The sequence below is a fragment of the Rhinopithecus bieti genome, unplaced genomic scaffold (assembly GCF_001698545.2).
Source record: "Rhinopithecus bieti isolate Rb0 unplaced genomic scaffold, ASM169854v2 scaffold_34317, whole genome shotgun sequence".
Lineage (NCBI taxonomy): Eukaryota > Metazoa > Chordata > Mammalia > Primates > Cercopithecidae > Rhinopithecus > Rhinopithecus bieti.
Window position 1 is genome coordinate 1140629 of NW_016814779.1, and position 19796 is coordinate 1160424.

The 19796-nt window shown below is 36.0% G+C and overlaps 1 protein-coding gene across 2 annotated transcripts in view; it reads right to left on the bottom strand.

The window, feature by feature from the left end:
• EMCN (endomucin) overlaps window positions 1–19796 on the bottom strand; it is a 125582-nt gene that overhangs the window by 34184 nt on the left and 71602 nt on the right. For both annotated transcript variants that reach the window (XM_017852374.1, XM_017852375.1), the window contains exon 5: window positions 18464–18502. In XM_017852374.1, coding sequence (XP_017707863.1) covers window positions 18464–18502 — 39 coding nt within the window. The remainder of the gene's footprint in view (window positions 1–18463; window positions 18503–19796) is intronic.

The window sequence follows — 19796 nt, forward strand, 5'->3', positions numbered from 1 at the left end:
CCCTGACACTCAGGGAAACGAGAACATGTGGTCTACTCTGGGCTTTTATTATTGGAGAGGAAAATAATCTGTTATATAAGTGATACCTGAGTGGTATAGACAATAAGTGCTATGACTATTGTTGGTGCAATTCTGTGTTTTGGAAAGGGAGCACATTGATGTAATCCTGGAGTCTCCTCTAACTAGGATTTTAGATTCTTTTCAATCCTTGGCTAGTATATATTTTCACACACAATGGCACCCCCTATCCACTTAATAGGTAAAATATCACAGGAGGAATTTTCTGCCTTCAGATGATGAAAATTAATTTCCGCTCTCATCTGACCTTACCTTTCTGACCTGGTTATACTCTTATAGCAATGCAAAAAAAAGTTTTACCTTAAATTTCCTTTGCTTTGCTTTGGGCTGTCAATGTTAGTAACCTGAGGTAATAACATCTTCTAACCCAGAAATAATGGAATAACTGAATGGAGATTAATTTACTTTAGGTAATTCTGTAGAAATATTTGTTGTAGAAAAAGGATATATTTTTCTTTTTGATTTAAATAGTAGTTTTTACAAAATTATATATGATGAGAGTGACTGAGGCACTGTGCTAATTACTTCCATATGTGCTAATTTATTTTATTCTTAAGTAAACATTCTTAATCCTGTGTTTTAAAGATGAGAGATACTGTGGCTCAGAGAGATAAGGTAATATATTCAACAGTAAGTGCAAAGCTAAGCCATAAGCCAAATATGACTCAAAACCCTTTCTGTTTTCTTTCTAATATGCCATGTAATCGATAGATTTTAAAATGTTTATCTTAGTTACTTATGGCATCATTATCAATGGAATCAATAAATTCTGTTCTTAACATTCTGAAAGTTTTGAGATACTCTTATCCCCTCCTGCATCATGAATATAGATATGAAAATATTAAGAAGGATTTTATTTTCAAACTCTTAAAAGAGACTAAGTGTCTTGCAAATATTAGCACACTTAATTATTGTATTATTAATATTTGCATTTTACAAAGTAGAAACTGATGCCTAGAGAGATTCGTTTGCCCAGAGCCACACAGCAAGTAGGTGGCAGAGCCAGGATTTGAATGCAAGCTCTAGAGTCTGTGATATCAACCCCAAAATCATGCTGCCTAAGCTGCTGCATTTCAGTAGGGATGAGTTATAAAGATAAGACTCTTATTTTTGCTACATAAAATATAATCTATTTTCAATTTAGGCCTCAATCACAAAGGCATTTTTCTTATCAAAACAAGCTAAACACTTTCCTTCAGTAGGTCAAACCAGACCATGCAGATAGACAGAAGGGGACAGGGAGAATTATTCCTAATATAGTAAATAAAGCATGTCATAGACTTTATTAGAGAACCATACCCTTTTAGCAACAGCAGGAAATGTATTGGTTCCTAAAGTGATTGCTGGGCAGCTCACCAGTGAAGACTGTGAGTTTTTATGACTTTTCAGTGCAGACTAGGGTGATGCAAGAATAGTGCAGAGCACTACTTTGAGATTCAGCAGATCTCTGAACTAGATAAGAAACCACTTTGCCATACCTGGAATCTGTACAATTTCCTAAGGGGAAGTTTGTACCAGACACTACCACATATACATTGATATATTTCTCATTCGGTAATTGAATTCTTTTATTCTCAATTAATTTTCTAAACACCTTAAAATCCTAAGTTAAAAAAAAAACTCTAGATATTACTCTGCTAGAGTTATATTTCTAGCTTGACTGGATCCTAACTAAACGACAATAGCAGGATTCTGTCATTCAAAGTTAGAAAACTCAGATAAACTACCCCTGTATAGAATGATTCAAGTTTCACTTTATGTAAGTTCCTAGAGGTCAGCAGCCAATGCCCAAAACTAAGAGTGTCAACCACAATGAATATACTCAGACAGGATGGAGCATCCTCTTTTCCAAAGGCCCGTGGTCAGGTTTGGTGGCACTTCTCATACCTGTTCTGACTTTGTTTTTCTATCAACTGTAATGACCACAATGCAACTGAGACTCTGAAACACAGTTAAGGAAAGTAAAACAGATATGTATGATGAGATCTTAAGTTATGCTAGTTGCTGTGGGAATATTGTTATGATTAATTTTGTGTGTCATACTGAATGGGCCACAGGGTGCCCAGATGTTTGGTCAAGTATTGTTCTGAGTATGTCTGTTAGGGTGCTTTTGGATAAGGCTAACATTTGAATCAGTAGACTGAGCAAAGCAGATAGCCCTCCCTGACTGGTTGCCTCTCGTCCAACCAGTTGAAACCCTGGGTAGAACAAAGAGGGAACTTTTTCTGCCTAACTCTCTTGAACTGGGACATTGGTCTTTCCCTGACTTAGGACGCAAACTGAAACATTGGTTCTTCTTGGAGCTTGAGGCTGCCAACTTTTAGACTGGAACTTATGCCATCAGCTACCCTGGTTCTCAGGCCTTTGGACTCAGGCTGGAATTACTCCATCAGCCGGCCTGAGTCTTTAGACCTCTCAGCCTCTATTATTACATGAGTCAATTCTTACAATACATCTTTCTCTCTCTCTCATTCTCATTTGCTCTCTTTCTCTCTCCCCACATCCCTCTATCTATTTCCCTGTCTCTCTCTGTCTCTCGCTCTCACTGTCTGTGCACAACCTTTTGGTTCTGTTTATCTGGAGGATCCTAATACAGTTGTTTTCCCCCCAAAATTAAGGGTTAATGGCTTATTCCTTTCTCAATTCGGTAAGGCACAATGGTCCATTTTGCTCAGGGCTGAGGTCTCTTATCAATGAAATCAAATGGTTCATTTTCAAGGACAAGTTATTAGCTCTGCCTATCTGTGTGAAAATGATAAGGCTAAAGAAAAGTGAATTCCATCATTGCTTAAAATTGTTGTAATGGCTATGCAATGTTTGCATTTATCTTTAGGGAATAAGTAGCCCTTCATCACTTTTCAGTGGGTCTTTTAATCTCCTTATTAGGTCTGAACTTGGAGCAAGAAAAATGAGTAGGTAGAATAACCTGGCTGCCAAGGGGTCAATACTTTCATGAACCCTTTCTCATCTTTTAAAACTGGCTTTTTTTTTTTTTTCCACCCAATGGTTACCTCAACCACAGCCAAAGGAGAAAACCAAAAAACAAAAAACAAAAATTACTCTATCCTCTGATCTTATGTAAGATTATCTGAAATTCACCCATAACATATTACTTTATGCCTTCATGACTACTAGAATTATTATAGTTATGTATAATATTGACTTATGTCCTTAGTAACTGCCAATGGGAGGCTCCATGTATCATTCCTCTTTTAGCTAGTGTACACATGATAGGAACAGGACGAATATTTATTAAATGCCTTGGTTAATGGTAGTTGATTAAATATACCATTCTGTATAGTTAGCACAGGTTCATACCAAATTTGGGGCCTTACCAGTTATGTTACACTGGGCAGTTGCAGTTTGATTTTCCCCAATACTTTGAATATTGAGCATAATATTCTCATGTTAAGCATCATTAAACACAGCTTTCTATCACATATTACTGTTGTGCTATTGAATGAAATGAGTGGAGATATCTTTAGACCTTGATTGATCAATTGATCATTTCCACATAACTATAATTATCTGTTTTGATCTCTCATTTTAAAAATTAAATACATTTTTTAAAATAAATTTTATTGTATATATTTAAGGTATACAACATGATATTATGAGATACATTTAGATAGTAAAAGTTACTAGAGTGAGGTAAATGAACACATCAATCATCTTACATAATTATACATTTTAGTTGTTTTTGTGGCAAGAGCATTGAAATCCACTCATTTAGCATGAATCCCAAATACAGCACAATTGTGTTAACAATGTTCTTATGTTGTACAATAGACTCCTAGACTTTATCCCACATAACTGCTACTTTGTATCCTCTAATCTACATCTCCCCACTTTCTGTCTGTCCCTGGTAACCACTGCTTTGTTCTCTATCTCTGTATATTTGAATTTTTTCTTTTAGATTTCACATGTAAGTGAGATCATGCAATATTATTTCTGTGTCTAGCTTATCTAGCATAATGTCCTCCATGTTCATCCATGTTCTGACAAAAGGCAAGTCTCATTATTTTTTTAGGACTAAATAATATTTCACTGAATATGGAATATTATTCTTTATCCATTCACCCATTAGCAGACACTTAGATTGTTTCTACATCTTGGCTGTCATGAAAATGGGAGTTCACATAATCTTATATGGTAGTAATTTCATATCCTCTGGGTATATGCCAGGAAAAGGGATTGATGGATCACTTGGGTAGTTCTATTTTTAATTTCTTTCAAAATCTCCATACCATTTTCTTTTTTTTTTCCTTTTTTTTTTTTTTTGACAGAGTCTCACTCTGTCATCCAGGCTGGAGTGCAGTGGTGTCATCTCGGCCCACTGCAACCCCTACCTTCCAGGTTCAAGTGATTCTCCTGCCTCAACCTCCTGAGTAGCTGGGATTATAGTCATATGCCACCACACCTAGCTAATTTTTGTATTTTTAGTAGAGATGGAGTTTCACCAGGTTGGCCAGGCTGGTCTCAAACTCCTGACCTCAGGTGATCCTTGTGCCCCAGCCTCCAAAGTGCTGGGATTACAGGCATGAGCCACGGCACCCAGACAAAATCTCCATACTATTTTCTATAATGGCTGCACCAGTATGCGTTTCCATCAACAGTATACACGAGTTCCCCTGGCTGATAAAAGGTGGAAAGATCTTGAATCAACAACCTAAATCATAACTAAAAGAACTAGAGAACCAAAAGGAAACAAACCCCAAAGCTGTCAGAAGACAAGAAATAACCAAGGTCAGAGTGGAACTGAAGGAGATAGAGACACGAAAAAATCTTCAATAAATCAATGAATCCAGGAGCTGGCTTTTTGAAAAAATTAATAAAATAGATAGACTACTATCTAGACTAATGAAGAAGAAAGGAAAGAAGAATCAAATAGACAAAATCAGAAATGATAAGGGGGATATCACCACTGACCCCACAGAAATACCGACAACCATCAGAGAATACTATAAACACCTCTGTGCACATAAGGTAGAAGAAATGGGTAAATTCCTGAACACATACACCCTCCAAAGACTGAACCAGGGAAAAACTGATCCCTGAATAGACCAAAAATGAGTTTGGAAATTGAGACAGTAATAAATAGCCTACCAAGCAAAAAAAAAAAAAAAAAACAAAACAAAAACAAACAAACAAAAAAACCCTGGTACCAGATGGATTTACAGTTGAATTCTACCAGAGGTACAAAGAAGAGCTGGCACCATTTCTACTGAAACTATTTTAAATAATTGAAAAGGAGGAACTCCTCTGTAACTCATTTTATGAGGCCAGCATCATCCTGATACCAAAACCTGGCAAAGACACAACAAAAAAGTAAAACCTCAGGTCAATATATCTGATATACATCAATGCAAAAATCCTCAGTAAAATACTGGCAAACTGAATCCAGCAGCACATCAAAAAACTTATCCACCATGATCAAGCTGGCTTCATCACCAGGATGCAAAGTTGGTCAACATAAGCAAATCAATAAATGTAATTCATCATGTAAACAGAACTAAAGCCAAAAGTCACATGATTTTCTCAATAGATGCAGAAGAGGCCTTCAATAAAATTCAAAATTGCTTTATGTTAAAAACTCTAAATAAACTGGGTGTTGAAGGAACATACCTCTAAATAATAAGAGTCATATATGACAAACCACAGGCAATATCATATTGAATGGGCAAAACCTGGAAGAATTCTTGAAAACCAGCACAAGACAAGAATCCCCTCTTTTACTACTCCTATTCAACATAGTATTGGAAGTTCTGGTTAGGGCAATTAGGCAAGAGAAAGAAATAAAGGATATTCAAATAGAAAGAGAGGAAGTCATATTATCTTTGTTTGCAGATGACATGATCATGTACCTAGAAAACTCCATTGTCTCAGCCCAAAAGCTTCTTAAGCGGATAAGCAACTTCAGCAAAGTCTTGGGATACAAAATCAATGTGCAAAAATCGCTAGCATTCCTATACACCAACAGCAGGCAAGCAGAGAGTCAAATCATGAATAAACTCACTTTCACAATTGCTACAAAGAGAATGAAATACCCAGGAATACAACTAACAAGGGAAGCAAAGAACCTCTTTGAGGAGAACCACAAACCACTGCTCAAGGAAATCAGAGAAGACACAAACAAAGGGAAAAACATTCCATGCTCATGGATAGGAAGAATCAATATTGTGAAAATGGCCATACTGCCCAAAATAACTTATAGATTCAGTGCTATTCCCATTAAGCTGCTATTGACATTCTTCATAGAATTAGGAAAAAAATTGTTTTAAAATCCATATGGAACCACAAAGAACCCAAATATGCAAGGCAATCCTCAGCAAAAAGAACAAAGCTGGAGGCATCACCTTACCTGACTTCAAACAATATTACAAGGCTACAGTAACCAAAACAGTATGGTGCTAGTACAAAAACAGGCACATAGACCAATGGAACAGAATAGAGAACTCAGAAATAAGACCACACACCTAAAACCATCTGTTCTTCAATAATCCTGACAAAAACAAGCAATAGGGAAAGGATTTTCTATTTAATAAATGATGTTGGGAGAGCTGACTAGCCATATGCAGATAATTGAAACTGGACCCCTTCCTTACACCTTATACAAAAATTAACCCAAGATGGATTAAAGACATAAATGTAAAACTGAAAACTATAAAAACCCTAGAAGAAAATCTAGGCAATAGCATTCAGGACATAGGCACAAGCAAAGATTTCATGATGAAAATGTCAAAAGCAATTGGGACAAAAGCAAAAATTGATGAGTGGGGTCTAATTAAACTAAAGACCTGCTGCACAGCAAAAGGAACTATCATCAGAGTGAACAGACAACGTACAGAATAGGAAAAAAATTTTGCCATCTATCCATATGACAAAGGTATAATATCTAGACCCTTCAAGGAACTTAAACAAATAAACAAGAAAAAAAAAACCATTAAGAAGTAGGCAAATGACATGAACAAATGCTTCTCAAAAGAAGACATTCATGCAGCCAACAAACATATGAAAAAAAGCTCATCATTGATAATTGGAGAAATGAAAATCAAAACCACAATGAGATACCATCTCATGCCAGTCAGAATTGCGATTGTTAAAAAGTTAAGAAACAACAAATGCTGGTGAGATTGCAGAAAAAAAGGAATGCTTTTACACTCTTGGTAGGTGTGTAAATTAGTTCAACCATTGTGGAAGACAGTGTAGCAATTCCTCAAAGACCTAGAAGCAGAAATACCATTTGGCCCAGCAATCCAATTACCGGACATAAACTCAGAGGAATATAAATCATTCTATCATAAAGTTACATGCATGCATATGTTCATTGCAGCACTGTTCACAATAGCAAAGATATGGAATCAACCCAAATGTCCATCAAGATAGACTGGATAAAGAAAATCTGGTATATATACACCATGGAATACTGGGTATCCATAAAAAGTAATGAGATCATGTCCTTTGCAGGGATATGGATGGAGCTGGAAGCCATTATCCTCAGCAAATGCATGCAGAAACAGAAAACCAAACACTGTATGTTCTCACTTATAAGTAGGAGCTGAGCCATAAGAACACATGGACACATAGGGCAGGGGACAACACACACTGGGGCCTATCAGTGGTGGGAGAAGTGTGCAGGGGAAGAGAGAGCATTAGGAGTAGTGAATGGATGCTGTGCTTAATACCTAGGTGATGGGATGATCTATGCAGCAAACCACCATGGCACATGTTTATCTATGTAACAAACCTGAACATCTGCACATCCTGCACATATACTCTGGAACTTAAAATGAAAGTTGGGGGAAAATAAGAATTCCCTTGTCTTCACACCCTTGCCAACATTTGTTGTCTTTTGACTTTTTGATAATATTTATCCTAATAGGTGTGAGGTAGTATCACATAGTGGTTTTGATTTATATTTCCGTGATGATTAATGATGTGGAGCATCATGTGCCAACATAATCATGTGCCAACATGCACATGTTGGCAGTTTTCATGTCTTCTTTCACCAAATGTCTATTCAGAGTCTTTTGTCCATTTTTTAATCTTGCTATTTGTCTTTCTACATTTGCATCTTAACCCCTTATCAGGTATATGGTTTACAATTTTTTTTTCACAATTCATACTGTGCTGTTCTATTTTGCTGATTACTTCCTTTGCTGTGCAGAAGCTTTTTAGTTTGATGTAGTCCCATTTATTTATTTATTTTTGATTTTGTGGCCTGAACTTTTGGTCTGATTTAAAAAAAAAAAAAAAACCTTGCTGAGGCCAATGCCCAGCAGATTTTCCCCTATGTTGTCTTCTAGGAGTTTTATAGTTTCTGCTTTTACCTTTCAGTTGATTTTTGTGCATAGTTTAAGATAGAGTCCAACTTCATTCTTTTGCATGCAGAAATCCAGTTTTTGCAGCACCATTTAGTGAAAAGACTATTATATACCCATTGTGTGCAGTTGGTGTCTTTGTAAAGAATTTGTGGACAATAAACGTTTGGATTTATTTCCAGGATCTTTATTCTGTTTCACTGGTCTATGTGTCTGTTTTTATGCCAGCACCATATTGTTTTGTTTATTATAGATTTATAATATAATTTTAACTCAGGAAGTGTGACGCCTCCAACTTTGTTTTTTTCTTTTCAGAATTGTTTTGGCTATTTGGAGTCATTCATGTTTTCATACGTATTTTTGGAATTTTTTTCATTTCTGTGAAGAATGACCTTGAGATTTTAACAAGGATTGTGTTGAATCTATGTATTGCTCTTTGACATTTTAACAATATCAATTCTTCTGATTCATAACTACAGGGTATCTTTCCATTTATTTCTGTCTCCTTCAATTTCTTTTATCAATGTTTTCTCTTTTTCAGTATACAGATGTTTCACTTGCTTGGTTAAATTTATTCCTGAGGACAGACGGTCCTCAACTTACAAGTTTTAACTTTACCATGGGGTTTAAGACATAACCCCATTGTAAGCTGAGGAGCATCTAGACTTGTGATGGTTTGACTCAACAATTTTTCAACTTTAATATGAGTTTATCAGGGTATCGAGTGAATTTTTTACATACAACATTTTCAATGTATGATGGCTTTATCAGAATGTAACCCCATGGTAAGTCAGAAGGCATCAGTAATTTTTTATGGTACCATAAATGAAATTTTTTTTTCAGTTAGATTGTTATTTGTATATGAAATGCTACTGACTTGTGTATGTTAATTTTGCATTTTGCAACTTTACTGAATTCATTTATTAGTTCTAACAGTTTTTTTTTTTTTCTGTGGAATCATTACATATAAGATTGTTTCATCTGCAAATGGAGTTCTTTTTTCTTTTTGATTTCAATGCCTTTTATTTCTTTTTCTTGTATGATTGCTCTTGCTAGTACTTCTGGTACTCTGTTGAACAGAAGTGACAAGAGTAGGCATCCTTATCTAGTACTGTGTCTGAGTGGAAAAGCTTTTAACTTTTCCCCATTGATTATAATTGTAGCTGTGGGTTTTTCATAAATGATTTTATTATATTGAGAAACATTCCTTTTATGCCTAAACTGTTGAGAGTTTTTGTTTTTTTAAATCAAGAATTGGTGTTGGACTTTGTCAAATGCTTTTTCTTTGTCAAGATCATTGTGTGGTTTTTATCTTTCATTCTGTTAATGTGATATATTACAATGATTGATTTGTGTATGTGAAACTAGCCTTGCATGTCAGAAATAAACCCCACTTGGTCACAATATATAATTCTTTTGGTATGCTATTGGGTTTAGTTTGTTATGTTGTTGGATTTAATTTAATCCTCAATATTTTACTAAGGATTTTTGCATCTGCATTCATCAGAGAGATTGGTCTGCATTTTTCTTTTCTTGTAATATCTTTGTCTGACTTAGGTATCAAGGTGATGTGGTCCTTATAAAATGTGTTTGGAACTATTCATTCTACTTCTATTTTTTAAAAAGTGTTTAAGAAGTATTGGTATTCATTCTCTGAAGGTTTGCTAGAGTTCAGTTTTTGTAAACCTATCTGTTTCTGGACTTTCCTTTGTTGGAAAGTATTTTTATTGCTTCTTTGATCTCTTTATTTGTTATTGCTCTGTTATTCAGGCTTTCTATTTCTTCTTGAATTGATCCTGGTAGGTTTTTGGGATATTTTCTGTTTTGTTTTATTGTGTTTTTTAAGCAATTTACCTGTTTACTCTAGATTATCCAGTCATTGACATATATTTTTTTCATAGTAGCCTCTTATGATCCTTTTAATTTCTGAGGTGTTTCATTTTTTCACTTTAATTTATGATTTTATTTATTAGTCTTCCCTATTTTTTCATTTAGACCAGCTAAAGGTTTATTCTTTTTTTATTTTTTCAAAGCACCAACTCTTAATTTTATTGATTCTTCCTATGATTTTCTGTTCTCTATTTGATTTATTTCTGTTTTATTTTATTATTTTCTTCCTTCTGTTAATTTTGGGTTTAATTCATTCTTCTTTTGTTAATTCCTTGAAGCGTAATGTTAGATTACTTATTTGAGATTCTTTTTGTTTTTAATGTAGGCACGTATTGCTATAAACTTTTCTCTGAACTGCTTTTGCTACATTTCATAGGTTTTGGTATGTTGTGCTTTGATTGTTGTTTGTTTCAAGATGTTTTTTAATTTCTCTTTTTATTTCTTCTTTGACTCATTGGTTGTTCACGAGCATGTTACTTAGTTATCATATAATTGTGGATTTTCCAAGATTCTTTTTATCATTGATTTCTAGTTTCATAGCATTATGGTCTGAAATGATACTAGATATTATTTCAATTTTAAATTTATTAAGTCTTGTTTTGTGACTTACCATATGGCCTATCCTAGGGAATGTTCCATTTGAACTAAAGAAAAATGTGGTATATTATGCTGCTGTTAAAGTAAAGCTCTGTATATGTCTGTTAGGTCTAATGGGTGAAAAGTGCAATTCAAGTCAAGTATTTCTTTATTAATTTTCTGACTGGTTGATCTATCTACTGTTTTTAAATTATTTTTTATTAATTTTGTGTTCCTTTTTATTTTAATAACTTTTGGGGTACAAGTGTTTTTTTTTTTTTTTTTTCTGTTACATGGATGAATTATACAGTGGTGAATTCTGAGGTTTTCGTGCATCTGTCACCAGAGTAGTGTATATTATACCTAATGTGTAGTTTTGCATTCCTGGCTCCACTCCCACCTTCCCCCTTCTGAATCTCTAAAGTTTATTATATCACTCTGTATGCCTTTGCATACTCATGGCTTAGCTCCCACTCGTAAGTGACAATATACAATGTTTGGTTTTCTATTCCTGAGTTACTTCACTTAAAATAATGGCCTCCAGCTCCATCCAAATATCTGCAAAAGACATTATTTCACTCCTTTTAATGGCTGAGAAGTATTCCACGGTGTGTGTGTGTGTGCGTGTGTGTATGTATATATACATATGTGTATGTACACACCCACACATATATATATACACACACACATATATATATCTATCACATCTTATTTATACATTCATTAATCAATGGGTACTTAGGTTGGTTCCATTTTTTTGCAGTTGTAAATCATATTGCTGTAAATATACATGTGCAAGTGTATTTTTAATATGATGACTTCTTTTCCTTTGGGTAGACACCTAGTAGTGGGATTGCTGGATGATTTATCCATTGTTAAAAGTGGGATAATCCCAGCACTTTGGGAGGCCAAGATGGGCAGATCATGAGATCAGGAGATCGAGACCATCCTGGCTAACACGGTGAAACCCCATCTGTACTAAAAATACAAAAAAAAGTAGCCAAGTGTGGTAGCAGGCACCTGTAGTCCCAGCTACTCGGGAAGCTGAGGCAGGAGAATGGTGTGAACCCAGGAGGCGGAGCTTGCAATGAGCCAAGATTGTGCCACTGCACTCCAGCCTGGGTGACAGAGTGAGACTCTGTCTCAAAAAAACAAAAAGTGGGGTATTAAAGTCCCTTGTTATTATAATATTGCCCTTTATTTCTCCCTTCATGTCCATTAATATTTGTTTTATGTATGTAGGTGCTCCAATGTTGGTTGCATATATATTTACAATTGTAATATCCTGTTGATGCATTGACCCCTTTATCATTAAATAATGACATTCTTTGTCTCTTGTGACAGTTTTTGACTTGAAGTATAGTTCATCAGGTGTAAGTATAGCTACTCCTGTTCCCTTTATTATTTGCATCGAATATCTTCTTCCATTTCTTTACTTTCAGCCTATGTGTCCTTAAAGCTAAACTGGGTGTCTTGTAGACAGCATATAGTTGGATCTTGCTTTTTACTCATTTAACAATTCTATGTCTTTTAACTTGTATCCAAGGTCATTATTGATAAGAAAGGACTCATTGCTGTCATTTTGTTATTTGTTTTCTGATTATTGGTAGCTTCATTTCTTTCTCTCTCATTATCTATCTTTGTAATTTGGTAATTTTCTGTAGTGTTAATCTTTGATTATTTTCTCTTTATCATTTGTATACCTGTTGTAGTTTCTTATATTGTGGTTACCATGAATCTTCCATAAAACATCTTATAATTAACTATTTTAAGCAGATAATAACTCAAATTCTGTTGAATACAAAAACTCTATACATTTACCTTTCCCCCCACAATTTGTTTTTGATGTCACAATTTTCATCTTTTAATATTGTGTATATATTAACAACTTGTTATAGTTTTAGTTATTTTTGACTATTTTGACATTTAACCCTCATACTAGAGTTACACATGATTTATACACCACTATTACAGTATTAGAGTGTTCCTGATTTTACTATGCATTTACCTCTATCAGTGAGTTTGTACTTTATAAATATGTCGTCTGTATTTATAATAGTAATTGTCATTTTTTAAAAATTCTCACTTGAAGAACTCCTTTAAGCATTTCTTGTAAGGCAGGTCTAGTGGTGATGAATTCCTTCAGCTTTTCTTGTCTGGGAACAATTTTATTTCTCCTTCATTTTGAAGGATAGTTCTGTTGAACATAGTATACTTGGCTAGCAGTGCTTTTGTTATTTCAGCACTTTAAATATATTATTCAATCTCTCTTGACCTGCAAGGTTACTATTGAGAAATCCACTGATAACCTAATGGCAATTCCTTTACATGTGATTTGATGCTTTTCTCTTGTTGCTTTTAAATTTCTCTTTGTCTTTGACTTTTAACAGTCTGGTTATAATGTGCCTTAGAGAGGATCTCTTTGGGTTGCACATTTTGGAGGGCCTTTGAGCTTTATGAATCTAAATGTCTCTATCTCTTTTAAGACTTGGAAAATTTTCAGCAATTATCTTATTAAATAAGCTTTCTGTCTCATTCTTTGTTTCTTTTTCTTTTGTAGTATTTGCTTGCTTAATGGTGTTCCATAAGTCTTGCAGGCTGTCTTCAGTATTTTTTATTCTTTTTGTCTGATGGAATAATTTCAGAAGACCTATCTTTAACTTCACAGATTTTATCTTCTAATTGATCTAGTCTGCTCTTGAAGTTCTGTAATATATTTTTTATTTCATTGATTGAATTCTTCAGCTTCAAGATTTCTGTTTGGATCTTTTTATATCTATCTTTTCATTGAATTTCCTAATTATATAATGAATTGTTTTCCTGATTTCATTAAGTTGTCTATTTTTATTCTCTTGAAGTTCCAAGTTTCCTTCAGTTCATTATTTTATTTTATTTTTATTATTTTTTTGAGACAAAGTCTCACTCTGTCATGCAGGGTAGAGTGCAATGGTGTGATCTTGGCTCACTGAAATCTCCACCTTCGAGATTCAAGATATTCTTCTGCCTCAGGCTCCCAAGTAGCTGGGATTAGAGTTGTGCACCATGACACATGGCTAATTTTTGTATTTTTAGTAGAGACAAGGTTTTGCCATGTTGGACAGGCTGGTTTTGAACTCCTGACTTCAAGTCATCTACCCGTCTTAGCCTCCCAAAGTGTTGGGATCACAGGCATGAGCCACCACACCCAGCCCAGCTCATTACTTTAAATCGCTTTTCAGACAGTTTGTAATTTCTGCTTCTTTGAGACCAGTTATTGGAGAACTATGGTTGCCTTGTGGTACCATGCTTCCTTGCTCTTTCATGTTTCTTGTGTCCCTGCATTGATGTCTGCATATTTAGTGATGTAGTTTCCTTTTTCAAACTCTAGTAGGGGAAGACTTTCAGTTGCATATGGGTCTGAGGCTGCCAGGTGGGCAGGGTGGCTCTGGTTACATGTAGGCACAGTGGGGTAATCAATGTGCAGCTTCTTTAGTTGTGATCAATGTCAGCAATGAATGTAGGTGCCTCAGTGGCCTAGTTTGTAGGAGTTGGTGGAAGTGATAGTGGCTGCATAGGTTGCTAAGGCAAAGTCTTAACAATTCTCCTGTTGTCTTTTCCACAGTGGGGAGTCCTAGCTGAAGACAACCATTTTTGTGTTTGGTCTGATATGGCCCACAGGCAACCATAGCAGCACTGGGAGCCAGGGCATAGGTGATCAGAGTAGCTGTGGATATAGGTCATGAGCTCAAGGTCTTGTGAGACTACTGTAGCACCTTGGACTTGAGGCACAGTTTCACTTTCCAAGATACAAATGAATGCAGTTTCCCCAGTAAGGCGGGGTCTGTTCCTCTGAGGCACACATCAGCAGCTTAGGCCCAGAGTGCTGAAATATAGCTGAGGTTGTGACCCTGGTGGACATGGCACACCACTGGTACAGCTTGGTAGAAAAAGGAGTTTTTAGAAGATTGGGTCCAGAGAGCAAAGAATAGCTGTAATTTGGGACTTGGAGTCAACAGAAGTCAGCAAAAATGTAGACACTTGGTGATGAGGTACTAGGTAGTGGTGACACTGGACCCTGGAATGGTGGGACATATCACTACCCCAGGCTCTATGAGGCCAGGTACAGCAGGAGCAATGATGCAGAAATGGCAAGACACTGCTGTATCTTGGACCTTAGTTGGAGGGGTGCAGCACAGCTCCAGTTCCCCAAGAGGCAGCATGTCTCAGCAGTTCAGACTGCAGGGGTGTAGTGCAGTTTTGGGTGGGCAGGGCATGTGGCTGTTCAGCCTGGAGGGCAGGGTGCCACAGCTCAAGCCAGGCACTAATTCTTTGGGATGTGTTGTGCCACATCTGTTTGGCCCCAGAAATCATGGTCATACATGTCAGTGGAGCCTCTGGATCCCTGTAGGCTGGGGTACTGCATCAGCTATGACACTGGGGTGTGCAATTGTTTTTGCGTGCCAGAGGCTCTGAGCCCCTGTGGGTAGTATGTTGTCTTATCTGTGGAGCCAGGGCTGAGAGTTGACTGCTCTAGTGTGCCAGAAGTCTGTGATCCCAGATGGTGGTGGTGGGGTATGCTGCCTCATCTATGGCATTGAGGGGCATGACTGCTCTGGTGTGCAGAAGACCTGAGGTCCCTGAGGGTTGGAGTGCCATTTCAGTTCAGCCCTGAGAGGAGGGTGCACAGTAATTGGAATGTGGGGAGTGGAGTAGCTCCATGGAACATGGCCCTGGGGGTAGGACATAGTAGCAGGTTGGCTGGCGGATGATATGCTATTATGTGGGCTTGTTGCAGTAGTAACAAAACATCAGGGATGGAGGGATGCAATGCGTACTCACGCTTGGAGCAGGATGCACTTTTCCCCAAGATTGTACAGGGCAGTAGCAGCATGAGCCATGAGGCAAGAGGTAGGGGCTGAGAAGAGGAGGGAGGGGCACAGCATCAGCTGCTTCTCTAGGGATAGCTCAGTATGTAGACTCTGGGGCGCTCCTTCAGCAGGCTTCAAACACTATAAGGACTGCAGAAGTCTCTAGTGCAAAGACTGCATGTATCTATGGTGATGATGGTGGTTGTTGGGGTCCTCTTGCTTACGTTTTTCCTGCAGAAAGGGGTCTCTTCTGGTTTTGAGTTGATCCCAACTAGGGAAATGGGATGGCAGAGGCAAAGTGTTTCCTCCTCTTTCCTATGTGGCCATCCTGTGTTTCAGTGGTCCACAGGATTTCTGCTGCTGTTCTCCAGAGCTTTCCTTTAGTTATTTTGATCAAAATGTAGTTGCTTGTTCATTATTTTTAGTTTTTTTGTGGGAAGTGGGAAGAGCACTAGAAGCTTTTAGTTGGCCATCTTGCTGATGTCACCAACATGGATCTATTTTTGTTTTATAATGTTAAAATATTATATCTATGTATAATTGGTCATAATTAACATTTTATATAGAATCCTTACTTATTTTAGCCCCAAAAGGGTTCTACATAAAATCATCATCAATTTCTAGACTCTTAATAATAGTTTTGAAGTTGTTGTAAAATGTAACTTTTCAAGGAAATTAAAACTAGCTGCATAATGTTAAAGAAAATATCAAATGTGAGAACTGTATGTGATACATTCAAAGACTGAATACATATTTGCTTATATTTATAGAAAGGAAACAGGACTAGTAATTCTATGGGCTATAATTTTATGTCAACTTCTACCTAAAACAGAAATATGAATTATTTTTAATAATATGCCTGTCCTTAATCCTATGGATGAATATTTCACAAATTTGGTATTTTAACATCTTTGATGCCAAATACATAAAACTAAAGAAGTCTTTAATCTGAAAAAAAAAAAAAAAACACAGAAGTATAAAGAATGTCCTGTTAATAAATGTGTTAATTCATCTTTTGGGGGATGGTGTTTCTGATTTAGTCTTTAGCTGCAATATATATTTGCAGTTTGAATGAAAAAAATGAGACTCAATTTTCAAGTGGCTTATAGAACCAGTCTCATTTCTTTCTAATCCACTATTCAAATAAATTGTTTGTCTATTATTTGGCTTAGGAAAATCAGTTTACATAACTCAAAAAATAAAAATAGCCTAAATGAGCTTTTTATTCCACTAAAATCAATTAAACTTACAGCTGGCACTTTGTAAATAAAATTTCTTTAAACAAAATGAAGGATCCTTCAGTCTCTCCTTAAAGATAACTGACAATTTGGCTGCTTCCCAATTCTTCATCTCTGACTTCTCCTTGATAATCAATCTATGAAGCAGAGGGAAAAAAAATCTCTTCCCAGAACTGCGTCAGTCTTCTCTCATTAGAAGCATTGTTTTTGTTTTGTTTTGCTTTTTTTCCTCTAGTGCCTGCCAATTTTTAGCCTATGAAGATGGAAGTAATAAAAAATATGGTGATTAGTGAATAAAAAATATGGTGCTTAGTGGAGTAAAGGGAATTAATAATATAAAAATAACTTCTTTAATAATGAGATATATGATATAGAAGAAGATAATTACTAAAAGTTAAAAGCATAATAATTTGATTCAAATTCCTCGAACACAAGAGGTAGAAGTTAGACTAAAGTGATTACTTAGAATATTTGCTGTGAAAATGGAGCACTCATAATTTTAATGTCACTCATAATTCTTTTATTTTGTAATTTTAAAAGTTATATGAACCTATAGGTTTATTTCACATTTTAGTTTATTTTCATTTTTAAACTTTAATTTCATTCTCAGAGATACATGTGCAGGTTTGCTATATAGGTAAACTCATGTCATGGGGGGTGGTTGTACCAATTATTTTATCATCCAGCTATTAAACCTAGTACACAATAGTTATTCTTAATGCTCCTCTCCCTCTTCCTACCCTTCACCCTCAGGTAGATACCAGTTTCTCTTGTTTCCTTCCTTGTGCTCATGAATTCTCATCATTTAGCTCCCACTTACAAGTGAGAACATGCGGAATTTGGTTTTCTGTTCCTGTGTTAGTTTTCATTTAGTTTCCATGTACTAAAGATAACCAACATTGAAAGCTTATGAGATTTGTCATTTGTATGAGTACCAGGTAGGATGTAGAAAGATAAAAATTCCTCAGATAACTATGATTTCAAAACAGGAAGACTCAACATTGCCATCTTCCCCTGCCCAACAATTTTCAATTCCTGTTGCTCCATTATCAAAAACACATTCAGTCTAAAACTAAGGGTGGCAAATACGAGCACTGTGATAATATTTTAGATTGTTAACTGTAGTTTCTAGCATCATCTTTTTCAATACTACAACCAGATTTTATTAGAAAGTAAGAGAAGACATTTTGTACTTCTGGGAGAGGGCACACTGACAACAGAAACAGATCAAGAACAGTGGGTTCGGGGGCAGAGGACAGAGGGCAATTTCACAGGCTTTATACATTTGCTAGAGCTGACTCCACTCACCTTAGTCACAGAACACTCAGAAGTGTCTTTATAAGTTCTCCTGGTCCGCATTTTTTTAAACTCAAGTTTTTCTAAACATTTTATTTGTGATATAATGTTTTCCCTTGTGCTATTTCTCCCTGCCCCCAAACTGATTGGTGTAACTTGTTTTATTCTTGAGATTTTACCCATGAAAATACTAACAGAGAGAGAAAAGAGAACTTACCTGGTATTTTTGTTGTTTTAATTGAACTCTGAGTCTCAGCTTTAGAGGGAAAAAAAGAAAAAAAATCAATATAATTAAATGTTGTATATCAGATCTATTCTCACAATTGTTTCAGGTGGTAAATGAGTATGAATTTTGGCTCATTTCTGATTCACTGTTTTCAAATCATAAAATCATGCTTCTTCATGATTACAGGAAACTTCCGAGAAGGTTTTAAGAAAAGTGGTTCAACCAACTTTTCTTTAAGGGCCAAACATTTTAGGTGTTGCGGGCCATAAATATCTGTCGTAACTATTCAACTCTGCCTTTTGATGTGAAAGCAGCCATACACAATATTTAAAGAATGGGAATAACTGTGTGCCAATAAAACTTTATTTTGAAAAAGTCAGGGTATTCAACTTTGCCTGTGGGCCATAGTTTGCTGAGTCTTGCTTTATAGGATCTGGTATAACCTCACACCTTGAATATCCTGAGATAACATAGAAAACAAAAATCCTTCAGTAAGTGCTTAATGAATGGGGTTGCCACGTGCTGTAATCCTACTAAGTCATGGTGCATCTCATGACCTGGGGAATATGCAACGAAGTTCAGACAGATACTTTTAAAATGTAAGGAATTATTTTATGATATAGTCCAGGAAAGGTTTCTGCAAGGGAAGTCATTCGAAAGAATTATAATCAAAGATCACTTCAATACCTTTGAGTCCATGGAGCATTTTCAAGATTTGGCACATGAAAAATACAGAAAATAATTTTGGAACAAATAGAAGCCCAATAATGACATTTTTAAAAGTCCACTTGCTTCCTTTGTATAGTCACTTGACTCTCTATATCAGTATCTTAAATTTAACATGCCCAAAACAGAACTCTTGACTGTTATCTTGAAATCTGTCTCTTCCCTTGCTTTCTTGGATCAATACATGGTGCTATTTGTTTTCCAGTTGCACAAAACAAAACGTTAGAAACCTTTCTTGAGTCGCCTATGTTTCTCACCCTTATCAGCTCTAGTTTCAAAATGTATTCCAAATTCAAACAAGTCTCACCACCTTTTCCGCTACTGTCCACCCAGCACCTATATCTCTCCCCTGAGTACCTGCAATAGCTGCTTAGGAAAATCTTTTTAAATTTAAACTTCACTGCTCCAGTGGCTTCTATTACTCCTCACCTCATCTCCAACCATTCAGGCCCTGTTTCACTGTACTCCAATTCGTGGCTTTGTTGTGGCAGATTGAAGGCACAAGGCCCTTTCTGCTTTGTGGTTTTCTTTCTTTTCTTGCTCTCTTTCTTTCTCTCTTTCTTTCTTTCTCCCTCCCTCCCTCCCTCCCTCCCTCCCT